This window comes from Anomaloglossus baeobatrachus, chromosome 1 (assembly GCF_048569485.1).
Source record: "Anomaloglossus baeobatrachus isolate aAnoBae1 chromosome 1, aAnoBae1.hap1, whole genome shotgun sequence".
NCBI classification, from domain to species: Eukaryota; Metazoa; Chordata; class Amphibia; order Anura; family Aromobatidae; genus Anomaloglossus; species Anomaloglossus baeobatrachus.
The window spans coordinates 531,963,477-531,990,122 of NC_134353.1; the positions used below are offsets into that span (position 1 = coordinate 531,963,477).

General features: G+C 41.4%; 1 protein-coding gene across 3 annotated transcripts in view; it reads right to left on the reverse strand.

The window, feature by feature from the left end:
* Positions 1-26,646, reverse strand: part of ADAMTSL1 (ADAMTS like 1) — a 483,577-nt gene that overhangs the window by 151,127 nt on the left and 305,804 nt on the right. For all 3 annotated transcript variants that reach the window (XM_075316452.1, XM_075316459.1, XM_075316466.1), the window contains exon 15: positions 23,910-24,039. In XM_075316452.1, the coding sequence (XP_075172567.1) occupies positions 23,910-24,039 (130 nt within the window). The remainder of the gene's footprint in view (positions 1-23,909; positions 24,040-26,646) is intronic.

Genomic DNA, 26,646 nt, shown 5'->3' on the forward strand with positions numbered 1-26,646 from the left:
AATTGAACAAAACTTGTGATTTTCGGAGTTTTCACACCAGTTTCTACCAGCTACACCAAAATGACTGGAGCTGGATGGACCTTGGGTATGACGCCATGGCAAGCTGTGGTTCTCCTTACTAAAGAAATCTTACTTCAGTCAGGGAGTGATATAAGATTTTGGAGTGGCACATACCACTCTTCAGATACTGATGATTCATGAAGAGGTGTTCACCTCTTCATGGGTCAGCAGTGTCTGATTCCACCATGCCTCAGATGGGGCCCATGTGTTTCCAAACAAAAGAATGGGCCCATGGGTTTGCCAGCAAAAGGACCCTTCAGTAGTATGAAACTGATTTTCAGAAATTTTCACAAAATTTTAAACAAATATGCCTTGTTTGAACATAGCATGAATGTTTTCCAAACACTCTAATTCTGGCAGATAGGGCGACTATTTAATCTATATGGTGGTCAACATATCCAATCCCTTTTCCTTTCATATTATCTAAGTCTCTGTGGGAGTTGTCTGGCAGCTACTTACTCCCATCTTCTCAGTGAGAACACATGTACACTTGGCTGAGCCTGCATGTTTTTATCTGAAAATTGAAATAGGAAAAATAAAACAGTAAGCACACACATATATTGCAGTGAAGCTTGGCTAATGTATTCCTGTTTATTGCCTTGTAAATATTAGCCATTTCTAAAGGTACCGTCACACATAACGATATCGCTAGCGAGATCGCCGCTGAGTCACGGTTTCTGTGACGCAGTAGCGATCCCGTTAGCGATCTTGTTATGTGTGACACCTACCAGCGATCAGGCCCCTGCTGTGAGATCTCTAGTCGTTGCAGAATGGTCCAGGTCATTTTCTTCAAAGGCGATGTCCTGCTGGGCAGGACACATCGCTGTGTTTGACACTGTGTAACAGGGTCACAGTGACTGCTGAGATCGTTATACAGGTTGCTACTGCGACCTGTATTGTTCCTGCATCGCTGGTAAAATCTGACTGTGTGACATCTCACCAGCGACCTCCCAGCGACTTACCTGCGATCCCCATCAGGTCGCATCGTTTTCGGGATCGCTGGTAAGTCGTTGTGTGTGACTGGGCCTTTACCTGCGATCCCTATCAGGTCGCATCGTTTTCGGGATCGCTGGTAAGTCGTCCTGTGTGACTGGGCTTTAAATGCCCATATCTTCCACTGACTCCTAGATGTCTGATGAATTGTGCATGTGTAAATGTCTCCTTTATCTTGTTTTGTGATAAAACAATTAGCACACATCTTCTACCTCTGACACCTGAGGCTGTGTTCAGTAAAGGTACCGTCACACATAACGAGATCGCTGCTGAGTCACCGTTTGGTGACGCAGTAGCGATCCCGTTAGCGATCTCGTTATGTGTGACACTTACCAGCGATCAGGCCCCTGCTGTGAGATCTCTAGTCGTTGCAGAATGGTCCAGGCCATTTTCTTCAAAGGTGATGTCCTGCTGGGCAGGACACATCGCTGTGTTTGACACTGTGTGACAGGGTCACAGTGACTACTGAGATCGTTATACAGGTCGCTACTGCCACCTGTATTGTTCCTGCATCGCTGGTAAGATCTGACTGTGTGACATCTCACCTGCGACCTCCCAGCGACTTACCTGCGATCCCTATCAGGTCGCATCGTTTTCGGGATCGCTGGTAAGTCGTTGTGTGTGACTGGGCCTTAATCATCCGTTGCTTATTGGATCAGTTTCAAATGGAAGATAACAGATAACTATTTAACAGATCTGTTGTCCATGGACTTCAAAGCTAAAAAAGCGGGTTCAGTTGGAATCAGTTTTTAGCTAGACAAAAAAGTTATGTCTACACAATTTTTTTGTCAGTGGTTTGCTGTTGGATGTTGGATCTGTTCCGAACAGATGATTATTGGACATTTGAACATAGCCTTATACTTCAATCTTTAATATGGTAATTAAAAGTTTAATCCAGTGGAAACAAATGTCTCTACTTCAAAGACGGAGAAAGACTGTGGAAAAAAAGTGCAAATAGGGTCTTACCCCAATATGTGTGGGGTAGGGAGGGGGGAGTCAATATACTCACCAATTGCAGTTGTGAGAGTCACAACTACTATAAACGCATGTAATGTCGATCCTCGGCTGCAGCCACCACAACAGCAGATAACAGAAAGCGAAGGAGAAAGGTGTTCAAATGCCGCGCCAATGGATCACTTATGCAGATGTTCAGATCAATGTCACTTTATTGTCATACAGGTCGACGCGTAGATCTCTATTTGATGTTATTTCTATTCCTGGTGGTCCTGATGAAGGGGGCAGATGCTCCGGAAACGCGTCTACTTCAAAGACGAAACATCTTGTGACTAACATCATCCATACAAAGTTGATATCATCTTTGTAATATCTCATATTCCATGGTAGTGGGAGGTGTACACGTGGATTGAAGCCCCTTCCTCATTTATGGACTCATGATGGAGCATTATTTTGCAATTCCGCAATACTGGAATGTATATACACATTGGACTAGTCCTAGACCATGACAGATTACTGACAATGACAGGATAATCATTGTGTTTTCTTTCTATTAGGGCATTGTGTTTACTTTTTATTTGGATTAAGCAACTAACGTGTGCACTACAGGACTGGTAGCATCCTTGAGGAACATGTACCAGTTTTACAAGGCAAATGCAGTACTTATTTTAAAACATATGGCAAGCAGTTGTCCTCTTCCCTGTTTTACGTTTCATTTTTTTATTTGGCAACCTTCTCAGAGATGGCCTCAGCAAATGAAGCTGAGCAAGGACTGTTTGGTCAACCTTTGTGAAAAGAGAGAGATTCCGGATGAAAAATAAGGGATTTTCTTTGATATATACAGTGGGTGAAATAAATATTGAACATCCCACCAATTTTCTAAGTAAATCTATTTTTAAAAGTGCTATTGGCATGAATTTCTCACCAGATGTTGGTAACAACCCATCCAATCCACACAGACAGTAATCCAACCATAGATGTCCATACATTTTGTGATGTATAATAATGAGAAATTATACAAAAGTGCAGGATGCACAGCCAATCCAATATAATATGTACAGAGTGCAGCCTCTTGTGTGAAAAACAAGGTTAATGAGGAAGAAAAAGACCACACAAATAGGAAGTGCAAATCCCAACAATAATAAGAATGATTTGTTATTTTATTAATTCCATGAACAACCATGGAACCATGGTTGTTCATGGAATTAATAAAATTAAAATCATTCTTATTATTGTTGGGATGTGCGCTTCCTATTTGTGTGGTCTTTTTCTTCCTTATTAATAATGAGAAATGGCACAGAGAAAAAGTATCGAACACACTTAATTAAATGTGTTTCATACGTTGTACAAAAGCCTTTGTTGTTGATGACAGCTTCAAGACTCCTCCTGTATGGAGTAACTAGTCGTATGCATTGTTCAGCTGTGATTTTGGCCCATTCTTCCACACAAACAGTTCAAATCCTGAAGGTTCTGTGGGCTCCTTTTATGAATTCTGAGCTTTGTTCCATTAGTAAATTGTCTACTGGATTAAGGTCAGGTGAGTGGCTGGGCCATTTTAGCAATGTTATTTTCTTTTTTTGAAACAAAGTGAGGGTTTTCTTGGCTGATTGTTTGTGATAATTGTCTTGCTGAAATGTCCACCCTTGTTTTACCTTCATTATTCTGGTAGATGGCAGCAGATTTTTTATCAAGAATGTCTCAGTACATTTAACCATCCATCTTTCCTTCAATTACATGAAGTTTGCTAAAGCTGTATGCTGAAAAAAGCCCAAGACCATGATGTTCCCATCTCCACACTTCACTGTTGGTATGGTGTTAAAGACCTCTAAACATGGTGAGTATTATGGCATCCAAAGAGTTCAATTTTGGTCTCATCTGACCAGACTATATTCTCCCAGTATTGTTGAGCAAACTTTAAATGCGGTAGATCATGCTTTTTGTTCAGCATTGGAGTCTTGCATGTTGAGCATGCATACAGGCCATGGAGGCTGAGCACATTACTTTATTGTTTTCTTTGAAACAAATATACCAACACTGCCTGTAGTTCTCCACAGGTGGTCTTTAGACAGCTCTTCTGATAAGAATTTTCACTCCTCTCTATGAAATCTTGCAGGGAGCACTTGGCTGTGACCGGCTTATGGTTAAATTATGTATATAAGGTCATCTTAAGACAGCTCACTAGTTTTACCAATCATGAGATGTTTTTTGTGTGGCACCTTGGTAATGAGATTTTTTATAGGCCATCAGTTGAACCAAATGATATTATTTGTCAAAATTGCTTTCTAATTACTAATAGATTTCAGCTGGTGTCATGACTTTCCATGGCTTTTTGCACCTCTCTCTCTGTATGTTTTATTATTTATTATTATTATTATAATATTTTTTCCCTCTGTTATTTTTAATTATGACATATAATTTATGGACATCTATGGTTTGATTTCATTGCCTGTGTGAATTGGATGTGTTGTTACCGACATCTGGTGAGAATTTCATGTCAATAGCATCTTTAGAAATATATTTACTTAGAAAATTGATGACGTGTTCATTGCACATTTCACCCGCTGTGCAAATATATATATATATATATATATATATATATATATATATATATATATATGTATATATATATATATATATATATACATATATATATATACACATACATATATACAGTGGGTACAGAAAGTATTCAGACCCCTTTAATTTTTCTCACTCTTTGTTTCATTGCAGCCATTTGGTAAATTCAAAAAAGTTCTTTTTTTCTCATTAATGTACACTTTGCACCCCATCTTGAAATAAAAAAAAAAAACAGAAATGTAGAAATTTTTGCAAATGTTTAAAAAAAGAAAAACTGAAATATCACATGGTCATAAGTATTCAGACCCTTTGCTCAGTATTGAGTAGAATCACCTTTTTGAGATAGTACAGCCATGAGTCTTCTTGGGAATGATGCAACAAGTTTTTCACACCAGGATTTGGGGATCCCCTGCCATTTTTTCTTGCAGATCCTCTTCAGTTCCCTCAGGATGGAAGGTTAATGTTGGTGGACAGCCAATTTCAAGTCTCTCCTGAGATGCTCAATTGGGTTTAGGTCAGGGCCTGGCTAAGCCAGTCAAGAATGGTCACAGAGTTGTACTGAAGCCACTCCTTTGTTATTTTAGCCGTGTGCTTACGGTCATTGTCTTGTTGGAAGGTGAACTTTCAGCCAAGTTTGAGGTCAAGAACACTATGGAAGAGGTTTTCTTCCAGGATATCTCTGTACTTGGCCACATTCATCTGTCCTTCAATTGCAACCAGTCGTCCTGTCCCTGCAGCTAATAAACAACCCATAGCATGATGCTGCCACCACTATGTTTCATTGTTGGGATTGTATTGGGCAGGTGATGAGCAGTGCCTGGTTTTCTCCCCACATACCACTTAGAATTATCACCAAAAAGTTCTATCTTCATCTCATCAGACCAGAGAATCTTATTTCTCATAGTCTGGGAGTCCTTCATGTGTTTTTTTTTGCAAACTCTATGCATGCTTCCATATGTCTTGGGACGGAGGAGAGGCTTCCGTCGGGCCTCTCTGCCATAAAGGCTCGAATGGTGGAAGGCTGCAGTGATAGTTGACTTTGTGGAACTTTTTCCCATCTCCCTACTGCATCTCTGGAGCTCAGCCACAGTGATCTTGGGGTTCTTCTTTACCTCTCTCACGAAGGCTCTTCTCCCACAATTGCTCAGTTTGGCTGGACAGCCAGGTCTAGGAAGAGTTCTGGTGGTACCAAACTTCTACCATTTAAGGATTATGGAAGCCACTGTGCTCTTAGGAACCTTGTGTACTGCAGAAATTCTTTTCTAACCTTGGCCAGATCTGTGCTTTGCCACAATTCTGTCTCTTAGCTCCTTGGGCAGTTCCTTTGACCTCATGATTCTCATTTGGTCTGACATGCTCTGTGACCTGTGAGGTCTTAAGGCCACGTCACACTAAGCAACATCGCTAGCAACATCGCTGCTAAGGAACAACTTTTGTGACGTAGCAGCGATGTTGCTAGCGATGTTGCTGTGTGTGACATCCAGCAACAACCTGGCCCCTGCTGTGAGGTCGCTGGTTGTTGCTGAATGTCCTGGGCCATTTTTTAGTTGTTGCTCTCCCGCTGTGAAGCACACATCGCTGTTTGTGACAGCGACAGAGCAACACTTAAATGTGCAGGCAGCAGGAGCCGGCTTCTGCGGACGCTGGTAACCACGGTAAACATCGGGTAACCAAGAAGCCCTTACCTTGGTTACCCGATATTTACCTTCGTTACCAGCGTCCGCTGCTCTCAGCTACCAGTGCCGGCTCCCTGCTCTTTGCACACGTAGCCACAGTACACTTCGGGTAATTAACCCGATGTGTACTGTGGATAGGAGTGCAGGGAACAGGGAGCTGGCACTTGCAGTGTGAGAGCGGCGGATGCTGGTAACGATGGTAAATATCGGGTAACCAAGGTAAGGGCTTCTTGGTTACCCGATGTTTACCGTGGTTACCAGCATCCGCAGAAGCCGGCTCCTGCTGCCTGCACACGTAGCAGAGTACACATTGGGTAATTAACCCGATGTGTACTGTGGCTAGGTGTGCAGGGAGCCAGCGCTAAGCGGTGTGCGCTGGTAACCAAGGTAAATATCGGGTTGGTTACCCGATATTTACCTTAGTTACCAAGCGCAGCATCGCTTCCACGCGGCGCTGGGGGCTGGTCACTGGTTGCTGGTGAGATCTGCCTGTGTGACAGCTCACCAGCAACCCGTGTAGCGACGCTCCAGCGATCCCTGTCAGGTCAGGTTGCTGGTGGGATCGCTGGAGCGTCACTTAGTGTGACATCTCACCAGAGACCTCCTAGCAACTTACCAGCGATCCCTATCAGGTTGTATCGTTGTTGGGATCGCTGGTAAGTTGTTTAGTGTGAATAGGCCTTTATATAGACAGGTGTGCACATTTCCAAATCAAGTGCTATCAGTTTAATTAAACACAGCTGGACTTCAATGAAGGAGTTGAACCATCTCAAGGAGGATCACAAGATAATGGACAGCATGTGACTTAAATCTGGGTGTCTGAGCAAAAAGTCTGAATACTTATGACCATGTAATATTTCCGTTTTTCTTTTTAAAAGAATTGCAAAAATGTATACATTTCACGTTTTTTCTGTCAAGATGAGATGCAGAGTGTACATTAATGAGAAAAAAAATAACTTTTTGAATTTACCAAATGGCTGCAATTAAACAAAGAGTGAAAAATTTAAAGGGGTCTGAATATTTTCCGTACCCACTGTACACAGTACATAGACACACACACACACATATATATACAGTATGTACTGTATATATAACTAATTGCAGACCACTTATGAATTCAGTTTCAAAAACACATTGCATCACTTCTGAAAAGTGCAATGAAAATGGCAATATATTTTGCAGTGTTATAGCTAAGTGACGAATCGAGTCATAAAAGAAACCAGGCTTAATCAAAAAGTCAACTAGCCTGACGTATGTGCAAAATAATTTAAGAAATCTCATGACTTTCTTTGATGTTCTTCTCTTTTTTAAATGTAAATGTCAGCCAGCATACAAAGAATCGTTCATGTTTGGATTTCAAACAATCGATCTGTTGATTGCAGTCTTGCCTTAAGGATCTCATATACATTCTGAAACTAGGACCACTTCCCTTTTCTCATTATTTCACATGAAGCTATGAATGTAGAGATCTGAGCAAACACCAAAGTTCTACTACTGTGATATGGTGCGAATGTTAAGAGGATACAACATGTATACCAAGGAGGACTGAGATCACTGCTCGAACTGCAAATTTTACTTTTGTAGGAACCTAATAACTAATTGAATCAACCAGTCATCATATATTTGACAAATTTTCTAATAATCGTATTGAAATCTCACACGTTTCGATTTAAAGGGAACCTGTCAGCAGAAATTTCGCCCAAAACCTAAAAGATTCCCCCTCTGCAGCTCCTGGGCTGCATTCTAGAAAGGTCCCTGTTATTATTGTGCCCCCTGTGAGACCAAAATAAAGACTTTATAAAGTGGTACCTTTTTGTATTCAGATTCTGTAAATGTGACACGAGGGCGGGCTGCCTGATGGCCGTTAGTCTGCCTCCTGCCGCTTTAGGCCGATCCCCATCGCTGATTTCCATAGCTGTGGCCGCCGCCCAGTGCTCCACAGGTCCCCGCGCATGCCCAGTGCTCATCTCTCGTGGATGAGCACTGTGCCCAGTGTCACCGCTGGTGACGTGTGCGCAGGCTTTAGATTATGGGCAGTGCTGTGATGTTTATTACCAAGCAACCGCCCATAATCGCGGGACCGCGCTTTCCCCCTCAGCGTCCTTCGTTCTGCGCAAGCGCGGTGCTGCTGACCCCACGTCACCTCCTTCCCATCTTGCCCTGAGGCAGGAAATAGATAGAAGGAGGTGACGTGGGGTCAGCAGCACCGCGCTTGCGCAGAACGAAGGACGCCGAGGGGGAAAGCGCGGTCCCGCGATTATGGGCGGTTGCTTGGTAATAAACATCACAGCACCACCCATAATCTAAAGCCTACGCGCACGTCACCAGTGGTGACACTGGGCACAGTGCTCATCCACGAGAGATGAGCACTGGGCATGCTTGGGGACCTGTGGAGCACTGGGCGGCGTCCACAGCTATGGAAATCAGCGATGGGGGACGGCCTAAAGCGGCAGGAGGCAGACTAACGGCCATCAGGCAGCCCGCCCCCGTGTCACATTTACAGAATCTGAATACAAAAAGGTACCACTTTATAAAGTCTTTATTTTGGTCTCACAGGGGGCACAATAATAACAGGGACCTTTCTAGAATGCAGCCCAGGAACTGCAGAGGGGGAATCTTTTAGGTTTTGGGTGAAATTTCTGCTGACAGGTTCCCTTTAACACGTGCTCTCCAACCAATGACAATGTAATCTTAGGTAGAAATAAGCGAACCTGAGGTTCGGCGTTTGGTGTTTGTACCAAACACAGACTTTGCAAAAAAAAACAGAGTTCAGGTGCTTTACATATGGAAACTACTCACGCAAGCATTGCTGTGCTGAGGTTACTCAGTGTTTAGCCTAGTGTAAGCCACTTACACTGTTTGAACGGCTCACACTGGGGGTAACAACAGTGTGATCGGATGTAGTTTGCACCACACAAAAAAAAACCATTCATCCACCCCCTGGAAGTGTTCTGTTTATGGCTGGCTGCATGTGGGCGAAGTCCTGAACTGCCCAACTAGTGACTTCCATTGGGGATCAGGTCAAGTCTGGGTCTCAAACCGAACTTTATCCAAAGTCGATATGAAACCGCTGAACCGAAGTTCTACAGGTTCGATTATTTCTAGTCATGGGATTAAAAGTGTTCACAACCAAGTAGAGGTAATTGAAAGTGGTCCATTAGAAAAATGCCTTCTGGTTATAGAAGTGTCAATAGAAGTTTTGCAGAAAACTCACTGATTGTCATGGTGGCATCAGACTCTGTTCACATTATAGATCCTGACACATCACCCTATGGTTTCTCTGGTGCTTCAGAGCCACACAAGCAGGTTTGGGCATCGATCAGCTGGGAGCTCATTCATGGTCAGGCTAGCAAGAGTTAATGCAAAAGTAGAAAAGGATCTAGCTTCTGTAATATAATAATAATAATACTAAGAGACTTTATTGGGTTAAAATCCAAAAAATAAACATGGAAACATCATGATAAGTGAGCCAGGGATTCAACGCGTTTCTTTGTCTAGACAAAGAAGGCGGCTTGTGTTCGAAACGAGTTGTCAAATAACTGGCTCCGTGCCTAACCTATTATGATCTTTCCATGTTTTTTTTTTAATTTTAACCCAATAAAGTCTCTTCTTCTTCTTATATTATGGAATCTGGATCCTTTTCTACTTTTGCATTGACTCACGTTTCAGAGCATTTTGATCCATGCATGCCATCTCATTACCACTGAGTGAGCTAAAATACCCCCACTGCTAACAAGAGTTAACTTCTATTAGCCTGCTTGTTATTTCTGGAATCACATGTTGTTGTAAGCCTATCACATTGGCTCTCTTCCCATTCAAGATGGTAGAATATGTCCATTCCCATGTCTATAGTTTATTGCTGTATTGGTCTGTGTGTTATTGTGTCCCAGTCCTACTGGTGATTGTATTGCTTTGTGCTTGGAATTGTAGTGGAGTTCTCTCATTGTCTTGTTGTTTCAACCTTGCTCTTATTTTCCTCCTTAGCTCTTATTGTCTTATACCTCTATGTGAGCGTACTGTGAGATAGAGTTTTGGTTTCCCCGGTTTGTCTATCTATGTTGGTTGGGTGGGGGGGAAGGGTATAAGATCAGGGCTGGTCAGCAGTCGAATTCGCTAATACGGTATTTCAAAATGTTTATTTTTGAACCAGACAGTATATTTAATTATAAACAGTTATTAACTAAATAATAAAAAAACAAGATAAGTAACAGATAGCAAAGTTATCTGGACAATAAGAATAAGAAATTAATTTCACTATAAAATAGGTAGATGTTGGCACAGCGCTTTCTATAAGGTGCATAAACTCTCCCCCTGCTGTTTATTAATTATGTTCTCCTAAATTTCTCAACTCTATAAAAAAAAACAATGTATTTGTATAAAGTACAGAGGAACGAAGAAAGCCGCCATCTGGCTTCTATTTCTTACTTTATTTCCCGATCCGCTCACACATCTCACAAATTCTTCTCACACAGTAACCCACGCTGAGTGATTGAACCGCTGTGGTCTCCTATTTCTGTACATGGCAGATGAATGTTTATACACCGCAACCAAAATCCCAAATCTTACTCCCATTGAAGCAATGTTTTCATACGGCCATATTTGCTGAATTATGTTTTTTTATACAGCAAATTGTTGGCTGTAAAAAGCAATTTACATTATTTTAAAAGTGTTTATAATATATATTGGTGTTATTATTATAGTTAGTGTATTGGGACAAATTGATATTAGTCACTTTAAAAGATGTATACTAAGTGACTTGGAATTACTTTCGGGACTAACCGGAAGGAAACAGAAATGTGTCAGTACAGTGGTAAACCAACATCATTTTAGTAAAACCTTTAACCTCCACTTCTATGTGCCTTATGGAGTTCTTTATAAATAAAGTATGGTTTTCTTCCAAATTCTAAATTCTTGGTTCATAAACTTTACAGTTGACATTTACTGTCAAAAAATATTACTGAACCTTAGGTATTAGAGTTCTGGAACCTCTGAAGGTAAGGCATCCGTCTAAACTACCCTTAAAGCAGATCTGTCATTACTAACGATGGGCGGGACCGGCGGACCTGACCGGATTAAATTAAAAAAAAAAAAAATCAGGTCCAGAATTGATTCCAGATATCTGGCCGGACGCCGGTCCGTCATATAAGTCTATGGGGACCAGAATTCAGAGATTAAAAATGGTAGTAGAAGGGAAAGGTGGACAGGAGCAAGCAGGCTATACTTACCAATGCTCTGGTGTGGCTGTAACTGCTTCCTGGAGACTCATTCAATTCCAGGGCCACTCATTACCTTCATTACATATGCACTGCTTTCCCCACCCACCGGCATCTGTGATTGGTTGCAGTCAGACACGCCCCCCACCCCGAGTTACCGGATCATTAATCAGAATTCCCTGAGAATTACGGGCCCGGGTCCAGCATTTGGGTACTTTTGACACCGCGGATTTGGACTTTTCCAGTCCGGGTTCACGAATCACTAGTCCCTATACTTCACAATACAAACTGCATATACTATGAAATAAACCTCACATCTGATGGGACTGGTGAACTTACCTTGAAAATTCACAATCGAATTGCTATAAACGGGATATTGTAAAAAGCATTTTATGAAATTTTAATTTTAATATGAGATATGAAAACTTTCAAAAAGGATTCCAAAGTTTTTCTGACATAGAATATCAAAGTAAGTACATCATCCTCTTCTGGTCTAAAATGTCCATTAAATAAGGCATGTAGTTTATATTGTGAAATCTGGTGACAGATCAGATTCAGATCTGATCAGTTTAAATCCTGAAATATTAGATAACAAAAATAAGGTAGGTAAGGGGTAGGGGAAACAGCTCATTGATCCTTGTATCACATGCACCGTACGGCGAGGAAAGCCGCCCAGGTTAAGGTTTGACTCCAGCAAGAAACGATTAAAAAATTATTGAGTGTCTATCTTTCCAGTATAAAACGTCCATTTTGTTATAAGCTCATAAAAACAAGTTGCCTTCAAAACAACATATATTGCGTTTTGGCTAAGGTGCCTTAATCATGGATTAAGGCACCTGAGCCGAAACGCGTTGGTCTTTGCACTGCAGTATATGTTGTTTGAAGGCAATTTGTTTTTATGAGCTTGTAATAAAATGGACATTTTATACTGCAAAGATAGACAATGGATAATTCTTAGCATTGTTTCTTGCTGAACTATTAGATTGTTACAAAAAAAGTATTGTCTTTTCTAAGGATTAGGGTACAAAGACAATATTACTATTGGTAATAATGTTAGACACACACATGCTTACAAACCTAAGGTGTGAGTGCAGGCATTGAAAGCTAACCTATCAATTTCATAAGATGTTAAGGCCGCTTTACACGCAACAACATCGCTAACGAAATGTCGTTGGGGTCATGGAATTCGTGACGCACATCCATCCTCGTTAGCGACGTCGTTGCGTGTGAAACGTACGAACGACTGCTAACGTTCAAAAATACTCACCTTATCGTTGATCGTTGACACGTTGTTCTAATCCCAAATATCGTTGCTGGTGCTGGATGCAGGTTGTTCGTCGTTCCTGAGGCAGCACACATCACTACATGACACCCCAGGAACGACGAACAACAACGTACCTGCGTCCTCCGGCAACGAGGTGGGCGTATCTTTCCTGTGGCTACTCTCCACCCCTCCGCTTCTATTGGACAGCTGCCGTGTGACGTCGCTGTGACGCTGCACGGACCGCCCCCTTAGAAAGGAGGCAGTTCGCAGGCCACAGCGACGTCACTAGGCAGGTAAGTCCATGTGATGGGGACTAACGATACTGTGCGCCACGGGCAGCGATTTGCCCGTGACACACAATTGACGGGGGCGGGTACGATCAGCAGCGGCATTGCTAGCCATGTCACTGCGTGTAGAGTGCCCTTAAGTTACTGTTAGTTTGTGTCATTAGAACTGAAGTTGGGCTGGGAATAATAGCTGCAAAACGGGTGCAAAAAACGGTCTGAAACAAGCTTGAAGCTAAATAATAAACAAAATAATAGGGGGTATGAGTGCTATGCATTCAGTTAGTCATGTAACAGTTTAGTCACAATAGCAAGTTTGAAAATCATACAAGAAATTCCCAACTAGACAGTGTCTGTTTGTATATATGGTAATATCCTTGTATATCATATAGTGAATATAAAAAGTCTACACACCTCTGTTAAAATGCCAGGTTTTTGTCAAGTAAAAAATTATACCAAAGAGAATAATTTCAGAACTTTTTTCACCTATAATCTGTACAAATCCATTGAGAAACAAACTATAATTATTTTGAGGGGGTGAGGGCAGTAAAAAGCTGCCATCATTTACAGTGAGTCTGATTATCTCTATATAAAGTTTAGCTGCTCTTTGCATTTTTATGACATTGTCTGTAAACAGCTTACAACACAGCAAAGGAATCTCATTGTTGAAAGTGATCAGCTGGAGAATAGAACAAAACATATCCACGGTATTATTATACCATGCAACACTGGGAAGATGGTCATTAACTCCTTTACAACCTTGCAATTTTCCTTTTTTGTGCTTTTATTTTTCCTCCCCTTCTTCTAAAAGCCATCATTTTTTTTAGTTTTCACATCAATATAACCATATGAGGGCTTGTTTCTTTGCGGGAAAAGTTGTACTTTTGAATTACATAATTCATTATACCACATATTGTAATGGAAAAATGGGGAAATAAAATTCCAAGTGTGGTGAAATTTCAAAAAAAGTGTAATTCTGTGATAGGGTGTGAGTGTATTGATGACCTTTATTCACTGTGAATGCAAAATGCTTATTTACTGTTCATTGTATGCATTGTTACGACCAGCAACAAGAGGTCGCTGTTTTGCATCTGCCTTTGACTGTTTGGTTACCATAGCAACAGCTCAACTGTCTTCGGCTGTGGCCTTTGAGACCGGAGGAGGTGCTGTGTGTGAGCTGAAGGGAAAGCGAGAGGTGTGCGTAACAGAAAGGAGCCGCCGCAGAAACACGTAAGTAAATTGTGAGAAGACTCATGTTAGAGTTTAGTGAGGAGGAAAGTGACGCGTGTGAGCAGCGTCCTGTGCCAGAGACCACCATTCTTCAGTTGCTGGCTATACTGGTCACCGTGAGAGGATCTTCAAGTCTCTGTTTATGGCAGCTGGACACCACAGTACCCGGGTACGGTAGGCTGGGCCCAGGACTGCATGCACGCAACACTTTGGTTTGGTACCAAATACATATCTGTTCTGCTTAGGCCGACTAGATAGACAATAACACTTGCTGCCTCTGCTCTGTCAGTTTGTCAGTTACATTTAAAACCTTAAAGGGACAGCGCCACATGTTTGCATTGTCTGTTGCTTTACAAGATTACCAGGACTGTGTTGCTGAGCTGTGTGGTTTGCCTTACCACTTTTATCATCTGCCTTATCTGTGAGGCTTCAGCAAACAAGGGTATAAAGTGGGGTTAATGGGTTTTGATTATGTTTAGGTAGATAAGTTGTAAGCTCTTGTGCTGCACCACTGGTAGGGCGTGTTCGCGCGCGCGCACACACACACACACACACACACACACACACACACACACACACAATTACTCCTGCTACCCAGAGGGATTACCAGGTATTAGGTGACTGTTTAGACAGTCCCTTGGTTAGGCAAAGGTTGGTGAGAAGGCGGCATAAATCGCCATTCCGGGTGGCGCAGCATAGGGGTGTAGGCTTTTGGCCTTGTAAATATATTGTTCTATTCTTTCTGTTTTATGAATGTTTTTTTTGTTTTGGTAAACTAAAACAATAATTTATCAATCCAACTGCCTAGAGTCCTTTACCTGGTGTGTGGTTTTGCTGCATACTGGGGAGCCCACCCTGCACACGACTTACATTTCATGATAGTTTTTTGATTTTTTTTATTCACCAGATTCACTACCGTGTTTTTCCAAAAATAAGACCTCTCCCAAAAATAAGCCCTAGCAGGGATTTTCAGCATTTTCGGAGAAAGGCTTAAATATAAGCCCTCCCCCGAAAATAAGCCCTAGTCGCAGATCAATAATGAAGTGTCCCTGCAGCTAATAAAGTTATAGATACTGCAGGACACTTCATTATTGACAGAGGCACCCGGCAATCAGACTCACCAGACGCCGAGCAGCAGGACCTGCAGTGATCACACACCCGCACACATCAGCTCTCACACACACACACACACACACACACAAAATCAGATCTCACACACACACCAGATCTCACACACACACCAGATCTCACACACAAACATCGGATCGCACACACAGTCAGATCGCACACATAATCAGATCGCACACACAAACATCGGATCACACATAAATATCAAATCACACACACAAACATCGGATCGCACACACATCGGATCGCATACACACTCACCTCATCCAGCGACACCGATCTCTTCTCACCGGGAGAATCCTGAGAGGCAGTGCAGTACAGCGCGACGAACAGGACCTGCGGCCGGACACGTGACTTGCTTCACTCCCTGCTGCCGTAAGTGCTGGATGTGATGTGATATGTGTGTGTGTGTGTGATCTGCTGCGTGTGTCTGCGATCGGCTGTGTTTTTCTGCGATCGGCTGTGTGTGTCTGCGTTCGGAATTTGTGTATCTGTGATCGGCTGTGTGTGTCTGTGATCGGATGTGTGTATCTGTGATCGGCTGTGTGTGCCTGTGATCGGATGTGTGTATCTGTGATCGGCTGTGTGTGCCTGTGATAGGATGTGTGTATCTGGTCGGCTGTGTGTGCCTGTGATAGGATGTGTGTATCTGTGATCGGCTGTGTGTGCCTGCGATCGGATGTGTGTATCTGTGATCGGCTGTGTGTGCCTGCGATCTGCTGTGTGTGATCTGCTGTGTATATCTGCGATCTGCTGTGTGTGTGTGCCTGTGATCGGCTGTGTGTATCTGTGATCGGCTGTGTGTATCTGTGATCGGCTGTGTGTGCCTGCGATCTGCTGTGTACGATCTGCTGTGTATATCTGTGATCTGCTGTGTGTGTGTGTGTGATCTGCTGTGTGTGTGATCTGCTGTGTATATCTGTGATCTGCTGTGTGTGTGTGATCTGCTGTGTGTGATCTGATGTGTATATCTGTGATCTGCTGTGTGTGTGTGTGTGTGTGAGATCTGCTGTGTGTGATCTGCTGTGTGTGTCTGGGATCTTCTGTGTATGTCAGCTAGCAGCAGGGTAGGACGGCGTGCAGCACCGACCGGAGATCACAGGAGGACCTGGGAGCCACGCAGATGTCCTGGTCTGGTGAGTATGAGTCTCCTGGGAAGTAGGGGGGTCTGCTTTTTTGGGGGGTAAACTTACCCCCAACCGTGTTTCTCCAAGAATAAGACCTCCTCCAAAAATAAGCCCTTGTGCTTTTTTGGGGGGCAAAAAAAATATAAGACAGTGTCTTATTTTTGGAAAAACACGGTATATGGTAAAACTAACCTAGTAAGTATGATTCCCCAGGTCTGTTTGAGTTTGTAGGTACCAATGTATAGTTTTACTGTTCTCTAAGTGGTGAAAAATAATTCAGAAATTTGTAAGTAAACATAAAAAAGTTGCTATTATCGCCATTTTCCATAACATTTTCATTTTTGAGGATATGGGGCTGTGTGATGGCTTGTGTTGTGTGCCCTGAACTGACTTTTTACTGATACCATTTTGGGTTAGGTATGATGTTTTGATTGCCTCTTATTGCTTTTTCTTGCAATGTTGTGGTGGCCAAAAATATGTAATTCTGACATTTGTATTATTTTATTAATACGCTGTCACCAATTGGTTTATTTTATACTAGCTATACTTCTCAGCTTCGCCCGGGTTAATAACTGCTGTTAACAAAATAGTCTATCTATCTCTGTCACTTTCCCTGTCTGTCTCTTTCCCTCTCTTTCCCTCTCTTTCCCTGTCTGTCTCTTTCCCTCTCTTTCCCTGTCTGTCTCTTTCCCTCTTTCCCTTTCCCTGTGTCTGTCTCTTACCCTGTCTGTTTCTTTCCCTTTCTTTCCCTGTCTGTTTCCCTGTGTCTGTCTCTGTCTCTTTGTCTGTGTCTGTCTCTTTACCTGTCTGTGTCTGTTTCTTAACCTGTCTCTCTCTTTCCCTGTCTGTCTCTTTCCCTGTCAGTCTGTCTCTTTGTCTGTGCCTGTCTCTTTGTGTCTGTCTCTTACCCTGTCTATGTCTGTTTCTTACCCTGTCTGTGTCTGCCTCTTTCCCTGTCTGTGTCTGTCTCTTTCCCTGGCTGCATTGTGACATGGCAACATTCCATATAAGGGTGTGGCTGCGCATTCTTCTGAAGTTCTGGCTGCACTGTGGCTCACAGCTCCATTCGCTTTAATGGAGGCAGGTTTTTTGGTGAATAACTGTAAAGTGCAGGGTTAAAATTTCCCCTCAAAACATACCCTATGACGCTCTCGGGGTCCAGAAGTGTGAGTGTGCAAAATTTTGTGGCTGTAGCTGCGACGGCAGATGCCAATCCCGGACATACACACATACATACACATAGACACATTCAGCTTTATATATTAGATTTTGATACATTGGGCTTTTATGAATGCAGCAATACCAAATATGTGTATTTTTTATTGTTTTATTTTTAACCCCTTGATGACCGAGGACATACCCGTACGTCTTAAATCATGAAGGGGTAATCTTTGCCAGCTGCTGCAGTGAGCCTGTGGCGATCCCAGCACATGTCTGCTGATTTGCATAGCAGACATGTGTGCCTCGCAGGCAACGGTGGATCCGCCGTTCACCTGCTCCTGTTAACCCCTTAAATCACGCTGCCAAAATGTGACAGCGCAATGTAAATTCCCGTTGCGGGTAACGAGCACTTACTCGCTGCAATCGGAATCCCCATGACATGACCACGCGGAACTGATGGTTGTCATGGTAGCACTGAGTCATAGGATGACTCCTGTCGCTATCATGACTCACTTCCTGTTACTGCCGACAGAGAGCTGCCTGTAACAGAAGACAAGCATTTGTCCTGGTCTGTGCTGTGCAGCTCTGATCAAGAGAAATGAATAAGCGATCAGACTGATGATGCTTATAGTCCCTTAGGGGGACTAGTAAAATAAAAAAAAAGTAAGAATAAAAACTTTAATAAATTTAAAATAACCTAAAACTTCAAATCAACCCCCATTGAAAATAGAAGGGTTAAAAAAAATATACACACATTTGTTACTGCAGTGTTCAGAAATGCGCAATCTATCAAAATATAAAATTAATTAATCTGATCAGTAAACGGCGTAGCAGCAAAAACATTCCAAATGACAAAATTAAGTTTTGTGGTCATCGCAAATTTTGCACAAAATGCAATAACAGGCGATCAAAACATAGCATCTGCAAAAAAATTATATGGTTAAAAACGTCAGCTCGAGACTCAAAAAATAAGCCACCACTGAGCCCCAGATCCCAAAAAATGAGAGTGCTATGGGTAGCGGAAAATGGTGCAAAAAGTGCACCACTTTTTTTAGACAAATTTCTTAATTTTTTTAACTCCTTAGATAAAAGTAAACCTATAAATGTTTGGTGTCTAAGAACTCATACCAACCTGAGGCATCACACAGACATCAGCTTTACCATGTAATGAACATGCTGAATAAAACAATCATGCAATCGCACTTTTTTTGCAATTTTTCTGCACTTGGAATTTTTTGACATTTTCCAGTACACTAATTGGTAAAACTTATGGTTTCATTTAAAAGTACAACTCGTTCCACAAAGAAACAAGCCCTCATATAGCAAGATTGATGGAAAAATAATAAAGTTCTGGCTCTTGTAAGAAGGGGAGCAAAAACCCCCAAAGAAAAACGGAAAATAGCCCAGGGGAGAAGGGGTTAATGAAGGAAAAGGGGGGTGACTTGACCTTTTGTGGGGGCTTCATATGTTTTAAAACTTTTTTATTGTATTTAATAGCCACCTTTGAGTACTTGAAGCAGCAATCATCCAATCGTTTGTGCTGTACAGTACAGTGCAACAGCATCAGCATTGCTCTGTATTGCAGAAATTAAGATCTCCTGTAAATGCCAGCCCATAGCCTGCATTCACAGGAGTATCATAATGACAGACACAGTGGTCATCAGCTGACCCCTGGCTGTCGGGAAAACAGGGAATGACCGGGAGCGGGGAATGACGCGCCCCCCTTGTTAAATCCAACTGTCAGTGATGGACAATGGGATGTAACAGGTTAACATCTGTGGGCAAATCTCCGATCCACCCTTGGCTGTTAGAAGCACTTGATGGCTAATTGAATTAGCCATCAAGCACAGGGAAAGATCGTGAAAATGTTAAGAAGTGGATTAAATTTGGCATATCAATGATATTACCTTCAACTTGACCTTCAAAAATTTATGAAAAGACAAGAGCAAAATTGATCGATCCTGTCAAACTAATTTGATCAGCTTCTATGAAGAGGTAAGTTCAAGCCTGGACCAGGGAAATGCAGTGGATGTTGTGTATATGGACTTTTCAAAAGCTTTTGATACGGTGCCACACAAAAGGTTGGTACATAAAATGAGAATAATGGGGATAGGGGAAAATATGTGTAACTGGGTTAAAAACTGGCTCAGTGATAGGAAACAAAGGGTGGTTATTAATGGTACGTACTCGGACTGGGTCTCAGTTCATAGTGGGGTACCACAGGGGTCAGTATTGGGCCCGCTTCTTTTCAACATATTTATAAATGACCTTGTTGGGGGCATGCGGAGTAGAATTTCAATATTTGCAGATGATACTAAACTCTGCAGGGTAATCAATACAGAGGAGGATAATTTTATATTACAGGGAGATTTATGTAAATTGGAGGATTGGGCTGAGAAGTGGCAATTGAAGTTTAATGTAGATAAATGTAAGGTCATGCACTTGGGTAGAGGAAATAACATTTATGATTATGTACTTAATTGTAGAACACTGGGTAAAACAGACACAGAAAAAGACTTGGGTGTATGGGTGGATGGTAAACTTCACTTTAGTGGACAGTGTCAGGCAGCTGCTGCCAGGGCTAATAAAATAATGGGATGTATTAAAAGAGGTTTAAGTGTTCATGAAAAAAATATAGTTCTACCCCTGTACAAGTCACTAGTGCAACCGCACTTAGAATACTGTGTACAATTCTGGTCACCGATATATAAGAAGGACATAGCTGAACTGGAGAGGGTGCAGAGAAGAGCCACCAAGATTATTAGAGGAATGGGTGGGCTGCAATACCAAGACAGGTTATTAAACTTGGGGTTATTTAGTTTGGAAAAACGAAGGCTTAGGGGGGATCTAATCACAATGTATAAATATATGAGGGGACAGTACAGAGACCTTTCCAAAGATCTTTTTACACCTAGGCCTGCGACTGGAACACGGGGGCATCCGCTACGTCTTGAGGAAAGAAGGTTTAATCATAATCACAGACGAGGATTCTTTACTGTACGAGCAGTGAGACTATGGAACTCTCTGCCACATGATGTTGTAATGAGTGATTCACTACTAACATTTAAGCAGAGCCTGGATGCCTTTCTTGAAAAATTTAATATTACCAGTTATGTATATTAGATTTTATGACAGGGTATTGATCCAGGGAACTAGTCTGATTGCCGGATGTGGAGTCAGGAAGGAAATTTTTTCCCCATTGGAACTTGTTTGCCACATTGGGGTTTTTTTGCCTTCCTCTGGATCAACATGTTAGGCTACGGGTTGAACTAGATGGACTTAGAGTCTCCCTTCAACCTTAAAAACTATGATACTATGATGATACTATGATTTGGGAGGCTGCAAAGTGACCTAAAGTAAAAATAAAGGGTTACAGAAGTTTCGAACAAGTACTGGTTGTGTACTGCATGTGAAAGCAATCCGCAATCTGCTGTAGTCTCCAAATGTCAAGACTGTGGGGTAAGATGACAAAATGGAAGACTTTTCTTACAAAGAAAAACATTCAAGCAAGGGTATGTTTTGTCAAAATCTACAGCAAATCTGCTAAAACATATGAAAAAACATGATATCATCTACTGAGACGATGATTGAAATATTTGGACATAATTATAAAAAGTATGTTACATGCAAAAGAACACCAACATCATACCCACAGTGAAGCATGGTGGAGGCATTATGCTTTGGGACTGTTTTTCGGGCGATGAAACTGCAGATTTAGTCAACGTTCCAAATATCAGTCAATTTTGCATCAAAACTTTCAAGCTAATGCTGAAGAGGAATTTCACCCTTTAGCACAATAACCCAAAGCATACATCCAAATCAGTAAAAGAAAGGCTTCGTCAGAAGATCAACCTTTTGAAATGGATCAGCCAGAGCCCACACCTGAATGCAATTTAAAATTTGTGTATTGACCCAAAGAGGTCTGTATAAAGGAGACCCACTCACAATCTGACAGATTTAGAATGCTACCGCAAAAAAGAGTGAGCAAAGACTGACAATTCTAGATGTACCAGTTGACAAACTCCTACCTAAAAAGATTGAAATATATCATAAATTCAAAGGGTTCTTCAACAAAGTATTAGTTTAAGTGTGAATATTTATGCAACCAAATTATTTTACGTCTTCATTTTTCTTTTTCAGCCTGAAAAGATTTCAAAATGATTCTTCTTGGCATGATTTTTTATTTTATCTACTATCATTCACTGTAGATCTGCAGCTTATCTAAAAGGCAAGCGTCTTTACTCAAGAGCTCGTAATAAAAGAAACACATTTTGAAGAAAATTTTATATCATTCCTGGGTCTCATGAGTTTATTTGGAGCAGATGAAAACTGTTAAGCCTACAAATGTTTGAGCACTTAAAATAACAGGAAACTCTGTTAGTGGATTACTCACATATTTTCTGCATGTTTTATGATTTAAACAGAAAGGTTAACTTTTGAATTTCTTCTTTTTCCGCTGTACTCAAAGTTAGTAATATAGTACTTTAGATACACCAGCTCTTCCCATAAAAAAACAGACTGTAAATCAGGAACAGTAAAATTCTCATCCGAAGTGATGCATTGTACCTCTACTACATGTACTGCTACAGAAAAATTCCTGGAGGGTCAGCCTTGATCAAGCATAAAGACTTTGCATTACAGGAAAGATTCAGGAAGGAAAGCTAAAAAAAATTACGTTAGAGGTAAACCATGGACCTAGATAATGTTCTAAGTTGAGGGAGCAGCTCAGTGAAATAGTATTAAAGGGAACCTGTTAGATACAATATGCACCCAGAAAACGAGCAGTTCTGTGTGCATATTTCTAATCCCTGCTTAATAGTTCTTATATCTAGTAGCAAACATACACAAATCTTTAGTTTAACTATTTCTAAAGATCCTTTATGATATGCTAATGAGCACAGGGACTAGTCGCAAGGGCGTTAGTTCCTGCACTAATTGCACCCTCTTATCATGTTAGCACGCCCACAGGAACATGCTAACACGCTATTAAAAGCCCACTGCCCAGGGTCATCAGTGGGGATGTGCGTAATTGTGTCCGTTGTCACTGCATCAGACACTGGGAAGCGCTTATGATCAGAATGCCCCGCACTTCCGGTCATGCGCACTATGAAGCCAGGTGTATGTGTTCTGGCTTCAGAGAGGTCTAGTTTACTAGACATAGATATTTACTTACTTGAAGCGCTGGGACTTCTGATCATGTGTACCGAGCCTATACTCGGCGTCTGAGGCAGTGACAAAGGACACAGGTACACGCGTCTATACCGATGATACTGGGCGTTGAATAGCATGTTAACATGCCCCTGTGGATGTGCTAATATGCTAAGAGCGTGGATTAGTTGGGGGGAAATAACCTCCTTGCGACTAGTCCCTACACTCATTAGTATATCATAAATGATCTTTAGAAATACTTTTTCTAAAGATCTCTTTATCTATGCTAGTATATACAGGGACGGTTAGGCAGGGATTAGCAATATGTACCCAGAACTGCTCATGGTTCTGGGTGCATAGGGGACTGACAGGTTCCCTTTAAATGCCGCCTTTGAAATTAAGAGAAAGATCCATAGCTTTTCCAGTGCATGGACTTCGATATCTATTTCTTCCATATAAGTAAGAACAACCTCTGCAAGGCAATATCAGGCAAATAAAAATGATGGCAAAATTAATGTTAAATAGTAAGAAACATATCGTGATATTCCTGTCTCCATTGCTCTCAACCACAGGTTGCCTCTCCAATCTCATGTACTTGTCGATTTGCTCCCAATCCTGACCTTGATATACTATATCGGCCTGTGTCAGAACATGAAGGAAACAATCTAATATCCATAGCTAAGACAGCTCTCCTCTCTCTCTATGCATTAATGTAGGGCTAGATTAATTATTGAAATTAGCAGACCGCCAACTCATTTTACTAATTGCTCTGGTCAATTGATGATACAGGTAACTTGTGTTGAACCAGAACTACTAGAAGAACGGTGGCAGTAAGATGATGATCTGTAGATCGGAGCACCAGCGCTAATACGACTATATTAGTAACTTATCTAACTTACTACTTATTTAGCCATAAGTTTAAAAGGCTCGAAAACCCCCTTTAAGGCCATGCAAAGGACTAAATATATGTTTTTAGAAATCATTTGTGGAGATTAGCTTTGGGCTACAATAGTTTTTACTTATATTATAACCAAGAAAAAATATACTATACATTTTCGGTAATTTTGCTCCAGATGTATATTTAACAATCTTACCTTGGGGGGCATGCTTCCATGTTGCAGGACTTTAGGAGTGGCGGAGGACGTCTACTGGCCACACACAGGCTTTCTATTGCCGTTGATCTTGTCTGTTTATTCAAGCAAACTACAATGGCTTCCTGCATACCTGAAGAAAAATGCAGAAAATCAAACTATTGAACCCTGGGAAAGACTAGTTCTACAAAAGAAAAATCAGTAGTCTTAATTAAATGAAGAAAAAAAATGTTTGCAAATTAGGAGCTCTTGGTAAAGTAGAAACTATATATTAAAGCACAGCTAAATCTGCATTAGTGCTGCCATAGTACACGATAAATGATCCCCAGTGTATGGGGAAGTCAGTAGAAAGCAATAGGGAGAGTGTAACTTTCTATATTTCACCTAATTTTGGCAGTCGAGGCACATAAAGCAAAGCCAACCTGAAGTGAAAGGAAAAGCTCTTGTGCCAGCAAACCTCTAAAAACGTCACCAGATTTCATAACGGACCAGTCTCTAACAGGGTAATTTAATGTGGGATGCAATGTGTGCTTTAAGAAAAAAGAGCCGTTTTGACGTTTATATGTTTGGTTTTAATCAGCAGGATATTTACTTACTTGAAGGGGAAGTTGGGAGCAGTAAGTTTTTACATTGGCTGTGGAGCTACTATGTTCCTTTCAACATTCAGCCAGAGATGAAAATCTGCCTGTGAACCATGTGTGTATTCAGGTGACGGAGCCCACCGTAGGTATGTTGGATGCTTTGTGAGTGTTGGCAAAGACGCCTTGGACAAATCTCATTAACTTAAGATATTCTCTTCTTAACCGTATTGTAGATCGTAGATCGGAGGGCCAACATCTCCAGCTGTTACTGGACCACAACTCACATCATCTGTGGCCTCTTGATCTGGCATGTACGGTGGAAATTAGAGTCCAACAATAGTTGAAGAGCACATGTTGACAACACACGATAAATACACACAGACTGTGGTCACTTTTATTTCTGGCACCGGGTATAAAAGGGAACATTTATCAGCAGCATTTGATGCATATCGAATTCCCAAGAACCCCTCAGCTTGGCTTCCTTTTCGCACTGTGTGAATTTTTTAAGAAATCTGGGAGGTTTTCAACTGTTCTACAACCAAAACGACATGAGTACGATTTGTCTGTATTGTGAAAGGTTTCTTTGTCATCCACAGACAAATTAGTATGTGGCTAGTGAAACAGAATATATGCTTGCAGCTCTTTTGTTCAGCACACTATTTATGGTGCTGATGATGTGACCACCCATGGGGTTCTGAATCAAAGCGCTTCACCAAAAACGACACATTCAGACCCCAAAGGAGTTTATATTTTACTTTAATGCAACAGATCGAAAAAGAAGACTAAAAGGAATAAACAAAAGTCACATAAAAAATAGGTGCAACAAAGGAAACTATGCATTGATTCAATGCATTATCCTACAGTGTACAGGCACCTTGGGTAAGTTGGTCATATAAATTGTACATACAGAAATGCCCTAATAAATATTTATCCCTTTAGAATGAGACACAGGTTATTTCAAGACAAACTGGAGATTTATCATAGAGCAATTTCTCCTTCTTTTTAGTTTTCCCTTCCTTTCTTTAAAGAACCATGACTTTTTTTTATTTTCCTGTCGACATAGCAGTATAGCGGCTTTTTTTTTGCAGGACGAATTTTATTTTAGAACGGCACCATTCAAGTCACTATATAATGTACTGAAAAAATAGGAAAAAAAATCTGAAGGAAATGACATGGTAAAAAAAAACCACAACGCTATTTCCTCATGCTTTTTTGGCTTTTGCATTTACAGTATTCATTATGAAGTAACAATGATCTGTAATCATGATTCTCCATGTGATAATGGTTATGATATAGGGAATTTAGATCATGAGCCCCAATGGGGACAGTGATGAGAATATCTGATGGCGCTATATAAGCAAAGCATGGTAAATAAATAAGTGATGATATCAAATAAAATATATAAATTAAAAATTCTGAACTTAATAAAAAAAACAATTTGGTTTCGGTTGTCATTTTGTAAAACACATATCTTTTTTATTTTCTGCCAATGGACCTGTATGAAAGTTTGCTTGTTTGCATTGTGAACTGACATTTTTATTAATACCATTTTGAAGTATATATGACTTTTTGATTACCTTTTTATTGCATTTTATTGTAGGCAGAGCATTTTGATTTTTTTTTATGACGTTTAACCTATTAAATAACCAACTTTTATGGACTTGACAATACCAAAAATGCAACAGTATTGTGTAGGGGATGAGACCCTGATTCTAGCAATGTGTCACTTAAGGCCGCTTTACACACTGCGATATCGGTACCGATATCACCATCATGTGTACCCACCCCCATCTGTTGTGCGACACGGGCAAATCGCTGCCCGTGCTGCACAACATCGCCTGGACCCGTCACACGGACTTACCTTCCCTGCGACGTCGCTGTGACAGTCGATCCGCCTCCTTTCTAAGGGGGCGGTTCGTTCAGCGTCACAGCGACGTCACAGCAGCATCACTGAACCGCTGCCCAATAGAAGCGGAGGGGCGGAGATGAGCGGGACGTAACATCCCGCCCACCTCCTCCCTTCCGCATTCTGGCCGGGAGGCAGGTAAGGAGAGCTTCCTCATACCTGCGGTGTCACACGGAGCGATGTGTGCTGCCGCAGGAACGAGGAACAACTTCGTTACTGCTGCAGTAATGATATTTGAGAATGGACCCCCATG